Source organism: Triplophysa dalaica, chromosome 21, assembly GCF_015846415.1.
Source record: "Triplophysa dalaica isolate WHDGS20190420 chromosome 21, ASM1584641v1, whole genome shotgun sequence".
Classification (NCBI taxonomy): domain Eukaryota; kingdom Metazoa; phylum Chordata; class Actinopteri; order Cypriniformes; family Nemacheilidae; genus Triplophysa; species Triplophysa dalaica.
In genome coordinates, this window is record NC_079562.1 from 3,071,169 (window position 1) to 3,087,452 (window position 16,284).

Genomic DNA, 16,284 nt, shown 5'->3' on the forward strand with positions numbered 1-16,284 from the left:
AAAACACATTTCTACATTTCCTGTAGCTCAGTGGTAAGGGCATTGCGTTAACGACGCAAGGTTGTGGGTTCAAGCCCGGGGGATTGCAGATACCTAAGTATAAATGTATAGGATAATGCAATGTAAATTGCTTTGGATAAAAGTGTCTGCCAAATGCGTAAATGTAAAATGTACATTTTCAGCATTATTTAGTATATTTAAAATACGATGGCAGGTTCTCACTTTTTTTTCCAATTTAAATGTGCTTTATAGGTATGACAAAATGTACATTCGTATTTTGTGGTTTGTAATATATGAAAATATTTAAAAACAGAAAACAGAAGCAAAATATACATTTAGGTAGCAGAATAAAAGAATAATGAAATATACAGTATTATAATGTTATGTACATATATTGGAAACATCATGGCAGATTAATTGTTTTCTCTTTTGTTGTGGCAGGCAGACACATATTGTGCCGCTTACACACAGGCTGTCATTGTGTTCTCCTAACGGGAGTTTCTCATCGTTTGATAGACTTTCAAATGTCTGGTGCATGGATTTTTCCATAAAAACATTGTCCATATATACATGTATCTCCCTCTCTACAGTATATTTACTGTATATATATATATATATACCTCTATAGAAATCATCAAAACGAATGTAACTATGGGAATTATGTTATGATAAAAATTTAAATAAACTGTTATATTTTATCCTTTTCAGTGTAGCCAAAATGTTCTCTTTTTATCAGGCAGATTTTTGAGGTCTCACTCTTTTCAAACACTACCGAGCAAGATTGCATTATTTTTTGATTTTTGCACTATTTATTGGCACGTGTCATGATTAAAAAACACTTTTTTCGAAATGAAAGACATTTTTGTCGGTTCTTATGATCTTCTCTCTGACAAACATACAGATGCGTGTCTTTAGATCATAACATTTTCTTGAAGAACTTCAAAGTCAAATAATCCAAAATAAGGTTATTTTGTATATACTGTATATGAAGATAAACCTATTTATGATTGATAGTAACTATGATACTTTTTAACAAACACTTTAATAGCATCTGCTGTTTGTTTTTTATTTGGCTGTAAACTCCAGGTTGATGTGTAAAGACATTCCTGATCAGACCACATGGATCGGGTTTTATAGGTTTTCCCAGTGTGATATGGAAGTTTTCTGTCAACCGTCAGGCATTTCCATCCTTCCTTTAGACTGTCCAGAAAAGAGGAAACTGGTTCACATAATCTCACTACATATGTGTCATTATCATAAAGTGATGATGTCACACTCATTAAAGATGATAGAATTGTACTATTCAAATATTTAGTTACCATGAGTTGCATTTCTGCCTTTGCTCCCGTTTTTCCCTTAAGGCTACCATTACTGGGAATATTGCTCATACATCCCACCAACGGCTTGACACCATGCTACTCACTTTAATCAACCATCCACAACACCATAGTAACTACCTAGCCAACAATTCAGAATACCATAGCAAAAGCATTAAAATGCTTGAGCAACCATACACGATATAGTGCATTTTCCAAACGTGTCATTTTCCTGCTTTAACATTAAAGTGTCTCTTGTAAAATGTCTCTTGTAAAGAGTAATTGTAAATGTACTGTGAACAAACGCATCATGGCAAATAAAAAAGAAAATAAACCCACGCCACATCCTCAGGCTAGAAATGCGCGTCCTGACAGATAATTTCCTTGAGATGATGCTATTAAATGGAAGCGTGATTAATATTTGTCGTGGGTGGAAGAAAAGCTTGTGTCTATAATCATCCCCTGGTGTTGTAAGATGGACATGTTTACATTTTTATGAGCAATGACAAGCTTGCTGATCTAGACTGGCTCCAAAGATTTTGCATATTGTGCAAGAGCATATGTCTGGCTCACGGATTATATAGACTAAATTATTATGAAATAGTCCGGCTGGTAAGCATATTTACCATTATAAAGCCAAAAGATGATAACTGATCATTTGTTAAAGCTGGACACTGTAAACCATCCCACATGTTACAACTTCTTCAACACATTTGGTTTACACATTCATTCATCCATAATCAAAGAGATATTTGCATTGGTTCAAATAAAACAAAACATGGTTGATTCCTTCAGACTCTTAATAAAAATCACAGATGAGACCTCATATCACTATGATTTGTCCCTGACATCAATGAGCTTAAATGGAGTGTAAATGTCTGCATCTTATTACTGTCTCAGATGTTTCTCCTGAGAAAAAGTGTTAGAAATCTCACATATGTCTCCATTAGTGTTTCAGAAGAGATGTCAGCAATGTTTCAAAGTCTGTAATCAAAACTCAATATTATTGAAGATCTCATTATGAACTCAAAATTTCTCATCAAATTGACCCAAATCCAGATTATTTTACCTCTATTCAATCTTAATTCATTTCACACCTCCAAACTCTTCATGTGTTTCAACAATTACACTTTCATTTGTCTCAATATGAGTCTATTCATCTTAAGCAAAAGTCATTTCAAAATTACTACTGATGACTAGAACTGCAAGCGGGTCACTGACCTGAGCTCATATTTATCTTTTACGAAACCCTTCTAAAAGAGCTTTTACCGTTTTCTTTCGCCTCACATGAGGAGATGCAGTCATTGACTTTTCTTCTTATCACCAGGTTGAACTTTGATCATATAGTTGGGAATGTGCAGAGTGAGATTACATCAACAGGTGCAGGTCTGTAACCTGGTGACCTCCGTGAATGATGATTCAACCCTTTCCATCATTACCGGCACACCCTTTCCCACTGGAGCTCCATGACGGTACATCAGCATGTCACACACATGTGGCTTTGTAAAGAGAGACAATGGGACAGAAAATGCCCACCAGGTGTAAAATCTTGTATGTGTGTGAGGGTGGTCGCTGTGAGGATTATATTTTTAAATCACTTTGATACATATGTCATATACTTTTCTCTTAAAATTCTTTAGGGGAAAAATAGAAACAAATGAAAATGTCAACAATATTCTCACTGGTTACTTATTAGTTGTGAAGACGTCAGGTAACTCGAGGTGGAGGCTCTGGAAACTGTTTCATCCTCATTAAATCTCACAGCTCTTTGGGAGAAAATACTGAGGGATTAAAGAGCCTTTATTGGTGAATATACTGAATCAGATATAGTCCACATTAAAAGTTTATAGAAAACTATAGTTTACAGAAGAAAAGTGAAAAAATCTCTAATTATAATCTAACTAAAAATATTTCAAAACCATGATTTAAGATGACATTGTTGAGTCATAAATTCACTTTAAATAAAAACCAGCCTTTTCTTCATATGTGTGAATGTTATCTCTGTTGAAAAAACAGCATATGTTGGTTAGGGAGGTTTTGAAGCATGGTAGCTGGTTTGTGCTGGTTTAAGACGGTAATTTACTGCTTTAAACTGGTCATGGGCTGGTCCTAACCCGGTCATGTGCTGATTTAAGGGCCATTTTAAACCAGCAAATGAGTATCTTAAACCAGCTCATGACCAGCATAAACCAGCACATGACCATTTTAAACAAGCACATGACCAACCTAAACCAGCACATTACCAGCCAAACCAGCACATGACCATCTTAAACCAGCACACGACCAGCTAAAACAGCACATGACCAGCTTAAACCAGCATATGACCATCTTAAACCAGCATATGACCATCTTAAACCAGCACATGACCATCTAAAACCAGCTCCTGACCAGCTTAAACCAGCTCCTGACCAGTTTAAACCAGCACATGACCATGTTAAACCAGAACATGACCGTCTTAAACCAGCTCATGACCAGCTTAAACTAGCACATGACCATCTTAAACCAGCACATGACCATCTTACACGAGCACATCACCATCTTAAATCAGCTCATGACCAGTTTAAACCAGCACATGACCATCTTAAACCAGCACATGACCATCTTAAACCAGCACATCACCATCTTAAACCAGCTCATGACCAGTTTAAACCAGCACATGACCATCTTAAACCAGCATATGACCATCTAAAACCAGCTCATGACCATCTTAAACCAGCACATGACCATCTTAAACCAGCACATGACCATCTTAAACCAGCTCATGACCAGTTTAAACCAGCTCATGACCATCTTAAACCAGCACATGACCATCTTAAACCAGCACATGACCAGTTTAAACCAGCTACCTGGTGCTTCAAACCCTACCTAGCCAGCATATGCTGTTTTTTCAACAAACTCTTTGAATATTCCAGTGTTACATCTGTGTTGGTTAAGTGACCCTTTCTGCTCAAAAGGTGCCTGTTGGGCTGACTTTATAAGGCACTTCCTATATGTGTGCATACAATGACATCATACCAACAGAAGAGAGCTTTAACCTCTATGTGTGTGTGTGTGTGTGTGTGCGTGTGTGTGTGTGTGTGTGTGTGTGTGTGTGTGATTGTGTGTGTGTTTGTGTGCATGTGTATGTTTGTGTGTGTAAGAGAGGCGGGAGTGGGGAGGGATCTGCCAATGGAGGAAAGTTCATGGCCGTGTTTCTATCAACACAAAGCAATCTGTGCACAGATCAGTTTAGTTCGGTCTTCTTACCTGGTCGCAATGTATAAACAAATGCAAAAACAAATGTGCACAGTTGCATGAAACACATGCCTGCACAAACCACCCTACAGTACTTCTCGTCTGCGCTCATAAACAGAGTGCACACTTATCAGTTCACGCATGCAGGTTTACCTTTCTCTTAGCTACACATCAAAGATCAACAGTTTGTGTGTTCTCCTACTGGTCCGCTGGAATGTGTGGAATGTTTTTGAAATTATTAAAGAGGATTAGAGCGAGTGGGCTCATCAACGGCCAGATATCAGGTGATAAGCCTGTTGGGTTCGGGGGCCACGGCCAGACAGAGATTTGCAACATTGTAACACAGGCACATTTTGTTCCCGCTGAATTCCTGCTGTGTTTGTTTAGCACTTGGAGTTTGCTCATTGGGCATTGTGCTTGACCTTATACAGAGCTTCAGCCACAGTAAGAAACTTACAATAGTATTATGGCATGGAGTGTGCTGCCGCGTTTATGTAACATTTTCAATCTGAGTCTTTCATATAGCGGTTTGTTGGTTCATTCATGTACACAATGCAGGTAGTTCTACAGAACGTCTAACAATTGGACAAAAGAGCGCAATGTTCTGCTTTTGCTTTAGGGCTGAGGCTGTACACAACACGGTGCACACATGCTGGCTTATTGTTGGTTGACTTGAAGCATTTTAAATGATCAATGTAGCTCACCTTAAATCAAGACCAATAAAGCTTTAAAGACCAATAAAATGTACATTATGATGTTAATCTAGCCAATAATTTACCACACAAAACACATTCTGGCACAAGCCATGAACCTGTATATGACTCAAAAGTTTGATGTACTACATTGTTACACTATTGTTTAAATAATTGTAAGCATGTTTTAAATATTATTTATTTAGAAATTAGATATTATTTATTAGAATGATCTTACTCGTTGTATAAATACCATGCACTGTGCTGTGTTTTACCTTTTCTGTTTTTCCTGTTTGCCCCTGTAAAGCTGCTTTGAAACAATACACATTGTGAAAAGCGCAATATAAATAAACTTGAATTTAAACTTGAATTGAAATAGCTTCTATCAATGAATATAAATCTGACTTAATCTGAAATTTACATGATTTACAGAGTGCCCGTGTCCATGTTTCTTTTATTCAAAACATATTTTCCTTTTACCAAACTGTTGATAACTTGTCAACAAAATACAAGAGCTTGATTTAATGCAAATAGTTGCCATTTTCACCATACACATTTATGCATGAAGAATTGGTTTCTTCCCCTGCTCTCCAAAATCAGAAACATCTGTGACCCATTTCTAGATCACGTCCCGTTGAAAAACACTTTTCTAGCATTCTCATAATAGACTGCTTGAAAGACTTTTACATGAAAAGGCAAGCTGTTAAACGTGTGAAAATGAGGATGACATCCATTTATCTGGATAAAATCAAATCAGAGGGATTATATGGTATATGATATACGACAGCCATTATCATCCCCTTCAGGCCATAATAAAGCGACATCACCCACATCCATCTAGCAGATAATATGGGCTCCAGCATGGCAGGCTTGTAAAAATAAAGTAATAATAAAACATCACAGTGTTTGCTGTGTATGCTTTCTTATCAGCCCTGGAGCCACCAGCTGTCTGTCTCACTGTCTATGTGGATTCACAGGGGCCCTAGACCCTTATGCTGGTTATTCAGTGCAAGGCCCTCTGTCTCTGTGGTTCTCACTAAAGTTCTTTATCCTTGTATGGTCTTGTCTGTCTGTTCGAGTCCTTCCTCACTCCGGGTGCACGGGACTAATGTTTTCTTAACCTTTCTAGCTTCAGGTAACTTATGTTGTTTTTGGCTGTTGCTGTGCCTTGAGTCCCTCAACGTGCACGTTCTTTCTGTTAATGCACTGGAGCACATGGAAGATCTGCAAAAAATGAATGTCAATATATGTCAATATAATATATTTATGATCATAATGCACAAGGTGCACAATTCATACCCCATCAGATGAATTAGTCCAAAATAACCAGTATTTCTATCTTAATTATAATGATTTAGGAATCAAGAGAAAAAATATTTATTTGGGACAAAACAAATAAAGGAGCCTACATGTTGTTTTTATAACACCCGGTTCATTTGTTTGCTGTAGGTTAAAAAGTGGATTAAAAAGATCTCAATGCCGAAAACATGTATGACTACCTTTAGTGAATTAATTTGACTTTTACTGATTATATTTATAATTTTGATACAATATATTTGTCTGCCCTTACAGAGACGTCTCATTAATTACACATTTGCAATTGCACATGGTCACATTTAAAACTTGGTTTTACTATATTTTGGGTTCGCAAACTCAAAACGTGCGCAGCCACAAACAAGCAGAAATGTGCGCACTGCCGCTTTAAAACGCTTCCGAAGGGGCGGAGCTTGCGTGTCCTCTGACCGCAGTGAACGCATTTAAAGCAAAGCGCACACACAGAGCTCGTTTGTTAACGAGAGTCTTTCAGCGCTGTGATGAATGTCGCTCAGAGATAGAGCAGAACAAGATTTAAACAAAAGCTTTTAAACGGGGAAGACGGAGCATTACAGCAGTATGTACTTTTAATCCCGGACCCGAGACTGTGCGCCTATCACCAGGAGATTAGGGTGAGTTTAATATGTTCTTCATATTGTGCGTGTGTGTGTGTGATTGAGTGTGTGTGTGTGTGATTGAGTGTGTGTGTGTGTGTGATTGAGTGTGTGTGTGATGAGACATTGACGTGTGTGACGATAATATCACATTCTGTGACAGGACATCTGATTAGGATTGTGTGTGCGTGCGCGCGCGCGTGTGTGTGTCTGTGTCAGTCAGTTCAATTAGGAGGGAATCGCAGCCTCCGTTAAGAATGTAACAATGTAGCAGTTACATTCTGTCTTGTGAGATTTGTAACATAATGTGTAACATTTGTAACTTTTCAAATGTGTAAATGCATCATGGGTACGTTTAAACAAATCAATTCGTTCTTTTGCGCTCTGTTTTTCTTTGCGTGTAAATTTTCTCCGGAATAATGATCATTTTGGATCTTTTGAGTCCATGTTAATAAGCACGCATGCAATTTCATAATATATGACGGTGGCATATATATTGCTTCATCAAGGGAAACATTAGGGAAACATTATACGCAGGAGGTTCATTTCGTCAGGTGCGATAGAGTTTAGTGACTCATCCCACCAGGTTGCGGAAGCGGACAGGTAGATCGGGTCTGGTTGCTGGGAAACCGCGGCAGAGGTGTCACGAGCGGGGCGTGAACGCGCGACTGTCTCTCCTTCATACCTTCTAACAATGTCATATCAGTGCTTGTCAGTACATTGTCAAGACGCAGGTATTTCGTAATTTCGTGGCCCTGTACAGTGACTTTACGGACTTGGAATTGGAGCGATAATGTGCAGTTGTCAGTGTCCACGAGCTCGTTTGCAGTATTTCAGATTGTTGCATGCGGGTAAATCTCCGCTGTCAAGAAAATGATCAGCTCAGATCCACTCAAGTGTTTTCGCTGAGGCAGATTTTGCCCAGAACTCTTAAAAAATACTGTATTGGTATATCTGTTCATTGTTAATGATTCGAGCTATTACTTTAACTAACGGGAATTAAAGGGATAGTTCACCCAAAAATGAAAAATGTGGCATTATTTACTCGACCTGGGGTTGTTTCAAACCTGTAAAATTTACTTTGTTCTGTTAAAAACATACTGAGACATGCTGCACTACCATATAAGAAAACGCATTACATATATTTTGTTCTGTTCAGCAGAATTTAGGAAAACAAACAGTTCGGGGACACCTTTAACTACCATTTCTTTTTTTCCTACTATGGTGGTCAATGATGTTCCAGATCTGAAAGTTGCTAACATATTCCAAATATCTTCCTATATATATATATATATACATTATAAAATGTATGCAGGTTTGAAAAAACCCGAAGGCTACACATTTTTCATTTTTGGGTGAACTGTCCCTTTAACTAATATAATAATTTTGAGGTAGAATGTGTAATGCAAATGTCAGAGTGCAAAAATCTTTTATTAAATTAGTTTTTCTTTGTGTGTGTGTAGGTATGTTTGCTTTAATGCTGCTTTGCAACAATACAGATAGGCAATATCACTATATGAATGCTTGACTTTTGTGTAAAATGTGTTAGATATCATGCCAGATTTGTTTATTTGTTGTTGTGGTACACAATCACATATTGCCTTTGTTGAAAAAATCAGTTTAACTGTGTTTGAAAGCATGTCTAATTCAGTTTACACCGGACTGAACACATTTGCCGTGCTTTGTTTACCCAGTGTCTGTGCAACACATGCATTGTCTTCCAAACGCTCCGAGAAATGTCTGAGCCGGACACTAGGAGGTCTGTCCATCTTGCACCTGTTGTGAGAGGAAGCTCTTGTCCCGTGAGGTTCTTTAATACAGATCAGGTTGCATTGTGTGCTCATAGTGACTGTTTCCAAGGTCCAAAGCCTTCAGGATGCATGACTGGTTGCATTTAACCGGATCAGGATGGTCAGCGGAAATGCACGCCCCTGTTGAGCCAGCACGGCAAACTGTCTTGCCGGTCCATTGTCGCAGGCAATGTTTGGGCACTTTGACTAGACATTAAGTTATGTATATTTTATACTGATAATGATTGTCATGTAGTATGACATTGATCGAATTCAACTAACCTGTTAACGCATCTATGCATCACCCTAATTCCTGCAGAAATATCTTGCAGCGTGCACGTAACTTACAGCCCTGCAATAAATTGATCTATAAAGATGTTAATTGCTGGTGTAGGGTACGTGTGCTGTTTGTATCGCTGGCAGACTGTCATAATGTTGCAATTTGATAGCGCGTGATATGTGTTTGTAAGCAAACACCATGTTGAACCTTGCCTCCAGCTCCATCACTCTTTAGGTTCCCAGGGGTGTAAATCTGGTTTTTCAGAGCGGTTTACAAACGTCTACTCCGCGTTTGACGATCTCTTGTGTTACACCAAACGCTCCAGCAATTTCCTTCAAACACAATGTTTCAATCCTGTGTTCCTGAGGCAGGAAATTCAAGATTTGTTTGCTTAGGCTATCATTTGATATTATATTACTTCTTCTGAATGGGTAGTGTTTACACCAGGATCTTTGTGCTTGCAAACAAAATTACAGTGAAACATCTCCTCTAATAAACATGTGGTGTGTATACATCCTACACAAGATGGATTGTTTTCGATCAACGAAATAACATGTGTCTGAAGAAATGAAGTTTGTAATTTTGTGAATGTGTGTGACCGCTACGAGAACAATCTATTTGTCCTCAGGCTTTGGGGCATAAGTGTAGTTTATTGCAGTCAAACTGAGCGCTTGTCCTACCACCGGCAGTCAAGTTGAGCAGAACGTTGCTCAATGTTCTCACTGCAAGAGCTCGACTGGAGTCTAATGCACTTGGTCGCAGTAACTGCAGGGTTGACTGACTGCATTGTAAATGAGCAGAAGTGGAAAGGGGTGTGTTGGCGGTGTGGTGATAGCCCGGGGCACACGGGTTGATCATCAACTTGTCAAAATGTCAGTTTTATACTACAACACTGAGATGCTCGGTGAGATACTCTTAAGATGCTTTCAGTGTTTCTCCATAGCGTTTGCATGTACAAAAACATGCATTTCTCTGAGGTTGCTCTTCTAGAATGCTTTGAGGAGTTCTTGGTTGTGTCTCAGATCTGTGTAAAAAAGTTTAAGAAGTTGACGAAATGGGTGCATAGTTGTGGAGTTAAATGAATGTGTGCAGCATCGCACCGGTGTTTTGGTTTTGGAAAGAAATTTAGGTTAGAATTTAAGAACTTGATGTTAAAAATACATTTGCATAACGGAGATAGCTTCTAAAACATACATGTGTTGGGTCTGCTCTCTCGTCCCATTGCTGTTTAGAAGAAACGCATGATATGTCAATGAGCCGTCCTTGTGGTTTTTATTCGCGTGAGATTTACGCTTTTCTTCCTGTGGCTGTGTTTCAGGTACGGCCAGCAGCTGCCAGCTTGGTGGGAGGAGAATTTCCTGGCCTGGATGCGAACCGACTGCAGCTGGAGCATGTCCACTGCAGGCTTGACTGCCCAGGAGATCTGTTTACCCGCACAAAGCTTTTTCCTGCGGGGCAGCCACTGGCATAGCATGGCCGGATCTAAGCCCTCTTGGAAATACCATGACCTACACAAGTGAGTGCAGCAACGTAACACAAATGCTGAAAATTAATTAGTTTTATAAGACCCAGAACATCCGTTGCATGACTGAATGAGAAAACAAGAAGTGATCTGTATGCAACATGTTTCGTATTTAGATGATGATAAGAAACATGATTTGGATTGTGTCAGTCTTGTTGAAGAAACTCAGTGGCGTTTTGTTTTTTAACCTTCAGGTTGTACTTCACTCTCGACTCCTCTGTGGATTACAACCTTCAGTCTCAGAAACAAGCACTGGCATCTTTCTCAGGTGGGAACAGGAACAGCACCTTATTCCCTTTTTAGGGTAGATTTTGTTTTTTTTCTGATTATTGTATTTTGATGCATCATATTTTATATTTCTATTTTTGTAAAGTACTTTAAGATGCAACTTTTAAAGTCACTACAGAAAATAGTTTTTTATTATTAATAGTTAATAGTTATTATTATAATCAAATTTAGATTTAGCTGATTAATGGGAAGAGGCAGGAATGGAAAACATTGGATGTATTAGGAGAGATGAAAAGTTTAATATGTATGCACTGTAAAGAAATACTGTTGGAATCATACATTTAAAGGTGAAATGTTAAACTAGTCTCACCCAGCAGAATAGCAAAGAATGAGTCCGTCATCTTGAGCATCTTGCCCATTGGTTGGACAAAGGAGTAGTTCTGCTCCAGACTCTCACGCCATTGGTTGAGTCAATGCTGCCATGTCAGGCTGATCAAACAGAAGAAATATTGAAAGAAATATTGTTTGCGTTCCTCAGCAGTCAACCTGTGACTGGGTTACTTATAAACTGGCATAGAAAAAGACACTCATCAACTGCTATTACTGATGACTGGGGTTGTTTGCTTTAATTCAAAATAGAATTTGTTCCACTAAAGATGTTTTGCTTTCTTCTTTTTAAACAGAACAAGCTCGACTTAAATCATCAAACAACCCAGGAGGTCAACCTTTGCTGCCCAAAAAGACCAGACCAACCCAGCTCCCATTGTCTAAAGCGCCTATCACATCCATCCCTGTCGAGGATGACCAAGTGGTTCCCTCCTTTCAACGTCTTACGGTATCTGACCGCAACAGCCCACCTCAGACGCCCAGCCGAGTCACCAAGCCCCTTCCCCCAATTCCCGGCTCTGCCAAGCTTTCCCCAGATCACACTATGGACAGTGAGGTCGAGTTCTTCAACGGAGATGACCATCGCTGCCTAGTTTCCGAATCTTGCTCCAAACCTTCGCCGTTCCGCTACGGAATACCCAGCCGGCAGAGTTTAAGGGGCTGTGGACAGATTAATTATGCCTACTATGAAGGTCCAGTACCCCAGCAGACACAGCAGACTCAGCCGCAGGTGCATCAGCCTCAGCCACAGGTACAACCGCAAAAGCCGAGATCGGAGCGGGAAACCCAACCGAGGGAAAATGAGCTCCAGCAACAGCAAAACTGCTTTCGACAGCAGGAACGTACGCAACGAAAGCTGCGGCGGTCACATTCCGGCCCCGCTGGCTGCTTTAACAAATCTGCATCCCTCCGTTTGTCCGCTCACCATCGGAACACTCACATCCTAGACAAACCAGAAGTTCCTCCCAGGGTCCCAATTCCCCCACGACCGTTTAAAATGGGAGACTATCGCCGCTGGTCAGCTGAAGTTTCGTCAGGGGCTAACAGCGACGAGGACAGACCTCCCAAAGTCCCCCCCAGAGAACCTCTATCGGGAGGTAATTCCCGTACCCCCAGCCCAAAGAGCCTCCCCATGTATCTCAATGGGATCATGCCCCCTACCCAAAGTTTTGCCCCGGATCCCAAATACGTCAGTCGCGGGCTGCAGCGTCAGAATAGCGAAGGTTCCCCGTGCATTCTGCCCGTGATGGAGAACGGTCGGCAAGCCAGCTCCACACATTACTTCCTTTTGCCACAACGCCCTGCGTATCTGGACAAACACGAGAAGTATTTCACGGACAGCTCGACGGGCCGAGGCACCGATCCCTCGGATACAAATTCAGACTGGGACTGTCACAGCAGAAAGAAAACGACACACCAGATAGACTTGGTATGAAGGCTTGATGAGCGAGCCGTTACTTGGGACGTGTCGTCTGATGACCCCGAGGACTTTTGCTGCTTTTTTGCAGTCATTAGAGTTACAAATTGCAGTTACTGGGATTTCTTTTTTGCTCTCAAAACGGAAACCGTTCTGACAGTTCGAGCTACATAGACCGAGCTTGGAATCTATTTTTATGTTTGATTTCGTTGTTATGTGAAACGCAAGTGTTGAAATAATGTGGTGCAGTTGTTCGGTATTAGCTGGTCTGATACCGTTATACTTCAGTGTTGTAAATGCAGTTTTCGTTTTATATTGCATTGAATATTAGTTCTGTGTCTGAGTATGTTTGTCTGATCACAGGGACTTCGGGTCAGTAATGCATCTATGCGTTTCTGTTGTCTCCCATATATGAAGTATAAAATGGCCTTTCGAGGCCAACATTTTAAGTGAAGGGTTTTCCATCTTGACGTGTCGCATATGCATTGCATGCAAGCATGGAATTTGACACGTGCACACTTTTTAGCTGTTCTTCTGATGGACTCATGCTTTCAGCTTTTGTCAGACCGATTCGTGTATGTGTGCTTTGTTGTTTGTTTTGTGTCCTGTCTGTACATCTTGTCGAGCGCGTGTTACATGGGCCGAGTATTGCTTTTCTGTTCTGAATGGTGTGCGATTGATACGAGAGAGCTGAATGTGTTACATTGGCCAATTTTTGGCACTACTAAGCTTTTGTAAGCTGCTTAAGACGGCAGCTGAAAGTTTCCCCTCTGAATGAGCGGTGTATTTCCAATCCGAGGTGTAGAGTTCTTTTGTTGCACAAAAAGGCAATACTTTAAAAACCTGTGAATGTGTTTCTGTCCTCCTTTTTACTGCTGTCTCCACGTGAAGCTGTGAGCCATTGTCTGGAATAGGATTTTCTCAAGTACTACCTCCCTACTAGTTCTCTTTAAATACCCGTCTGTGGATTACAAAGACTCGCCAAATACAATCTACTTCGACACTGTATTCAACCGTACGAGGAAGCAACTATCCAGATTCATGTTTCTTGAATAACGTTTTTCAAAACACTTCCTCGAAAGCAGATCTTTGACCGATTTGAAGCGCGGCGCAGCGTAGAGTTAAAGTCCATGTGTCGGCCGAGCTCACGCACGCTGATCTCCTTGTTACTGTACGTGCATTCCTGTCAGACGTGATTACAGTGGGTGTGGGCACCAGAGACTTTGGCTGCTGGCAGCTGCTGAATGAGATGGGTTTTATTATTCTGTATTGTTTCCCGAACCATCGTGATAACTCTGTTAATGTAGCAAGTGCTGTGAAATTCTAACCGAGGAGAAAAAAAAGATATGCTGTTTGGCAGCCTTGAGGTCAAGTTTAACTCTCCACCTCACGAAGGGATTTGAATGCAACCCATGCCGCGTTTTGTTCTTTTACTCGACTGGTTTGTGTATCAGGAAATGTTTACATTGTACGTTTAATTTAATCCATCACCATGTCTTACCTGGAAGAAAATGAAGGAAGAAATAGACATCTCTGCTGATGTGCTATACATATGACTATATAAATCTATAAAGCAAAGTGCACTGAGAAAACAGTATGTTGTGATGTGTAAAAGTATTTAACATTTGTCCTCCTACCCAAAACTGATAATGCTTAGTGTATTGTATCCTCTACAGTAATAAAAAATAAATATACTTATTTATGAATCAAGTTGGTCTTTATCTGATGTTCTGTTGTATTGTGTGTCCTATCTCTCCGGAACACAGAGATATAGCTGTTTTGCCTGTTTTATCACATCCACGCCCCTGTGCTCTGCCTCATTACTTTTGGCCTGGCTCCAGACAGGAGGAAGGTGAACCGTAGTTTAACTCGCTAAAACTGATCTATGATCAGTTCTGCGGTCGTCACTACGCATGTGATTGATGAGTTTGTGAGTGAGGGACGCTTGTCTCAGAACAGGGTTACAGACACGTCTACTGAACGTGAGAATTACACAGTCGGGTATTTTCTGCCCCGCTGATTTGAGAAAATGCTGTTTCTCTGGTCTCTATTACAAGTTTGGCTTGGGTGAAACAATAAGCGATGGAAATGAGCATGTCTTAAAAAACCCGTACTGTCATTTAAATGACAGAAACGTATGAAAGTTATCCTAAATTGTATGTTTACATAAATATATGGTCCACCTAATAACTATTCATTAACAATTTCCGACCACAGTAATGCTTTGTCTGTATCAGGGACAAACATTGCTATGTGAAATCAAAACTTTATAAAATGAAATAAAGCTCGATTTGTAAGAGAAATTCATTTGGTAGACACTATAATCTGAAAAGATAAACAGGGCAATCTTTACTTTGTTCCCGAAATCCAATTCTTCAATACGTTTTTTTTTTCCTCTTTCCAAGTTATTCTTGGTCTGGAGGCATTTGTGAAATAATAGCAGTGACACAGAATAGTTATGTCAGAGATATTTTCTCGCCTGATTCTGTGAAATGGAAATGACTCTTTGCAAACCAGTAATGCAACTCTTAAAGATAAACTTCCTGATTAATCACGGGCCAATCGATAGACAAAAGGGAGGAAATGACGAAGGTTGAACCGCATACATCCAGGTCCAAACTAGTTTACATGAAACTTAAATCTGGTGCAAATAAGGACTCATTATCTGTCAGCCTTATGGAAAAACACACGTGTTACTTTAAATTAGGACATACCATGACATCTATTGTTCTATATAAAACCACTTATAATTACTGAAGACTAGCCCTAACCCACACCCTAACCCTACCTCTGAAAGATAACCTAGCATTTTTCCAATTTGAAAAGAACCTTTTTTAATATGTGAATCATCAGTTAAGGATGTTTCTTTGCATTATTTTATCGACATGAAATGGCCAGTCAAACCATTTGTTCTCCTAAATATTTCTGTTTAAATAATGACACTGTCGACAAAACAGTTAAGCACATTACATAACGGCCTAAATAGTGTAACTTTTGTATACCATATTGATTATCATAATCATTAAATGCTAAAATTGTTTTAAAAGTGATTAATGTCCTTTTCTTGTAAATTCTTATTTAGTCCTACTACATGGTTTGAATTACATCATACTCTCCATGTTGTGTTGGGGCGCTTTATGATTTATTTATCTTTACCCAAAGCTTTGGTATGGTAAAGCTGGTTCGATGTGTGTTTACAATACATACAAATTGCTCTAATCGCTTTGGTCCGTATAAACATCCACAGCAAACAAGCATCTATTAGTCTGTGTGCTTTTTCTTCTGCGACTACACACACAGACACACAACAGGTGTGGCCCTGAGAGTAAATTACACATTTGCACACAGCAATCCTGAAATGGGGCAGTTAAAGATCTAAAGATCTAGGCTGATAACCGGAAGGTTGTAGGCTCAAATCCTGCAATGGTTGATCGATAAATGGTCAGCACACATTGAGCAAGACCCTTAACCTCAGGTTTCTTCAGGTAAG

General features: G+C 39.7%; 1 protein-coding gene across 1 annotated transcript; it reads left to right on the forward strand.

Annotated features, from left to right (window-relative positions):
* Positions 1–7,029: 7,029 nt before the first annotated feature.
* Positions 7,030–14,504, forward strand: errfi1a (ERBB receptor feedback inhibitor 1a). The gene is made up of 4 exons (XM_056735189.1): positions 7,030–7,188; positions 10,559–10,756; positions 10,957–11,030; positions 11,674–14,504. The coding sequence occupies exons 2-4, from the start codon at positions 10,608–10,610 to the stop codon at positions 12,810–12,812; spliced, it is 1,362 nt and encodes a 453-aa protein (XP_056591167.1). The 5' UTR covers positions 7,030–7,188; positions 10,559–10,607; the 3' UTR covers positions 12,813–14,504.
* Positions 14,505–16,284: the final 1,780 nt, after the last annotated feature.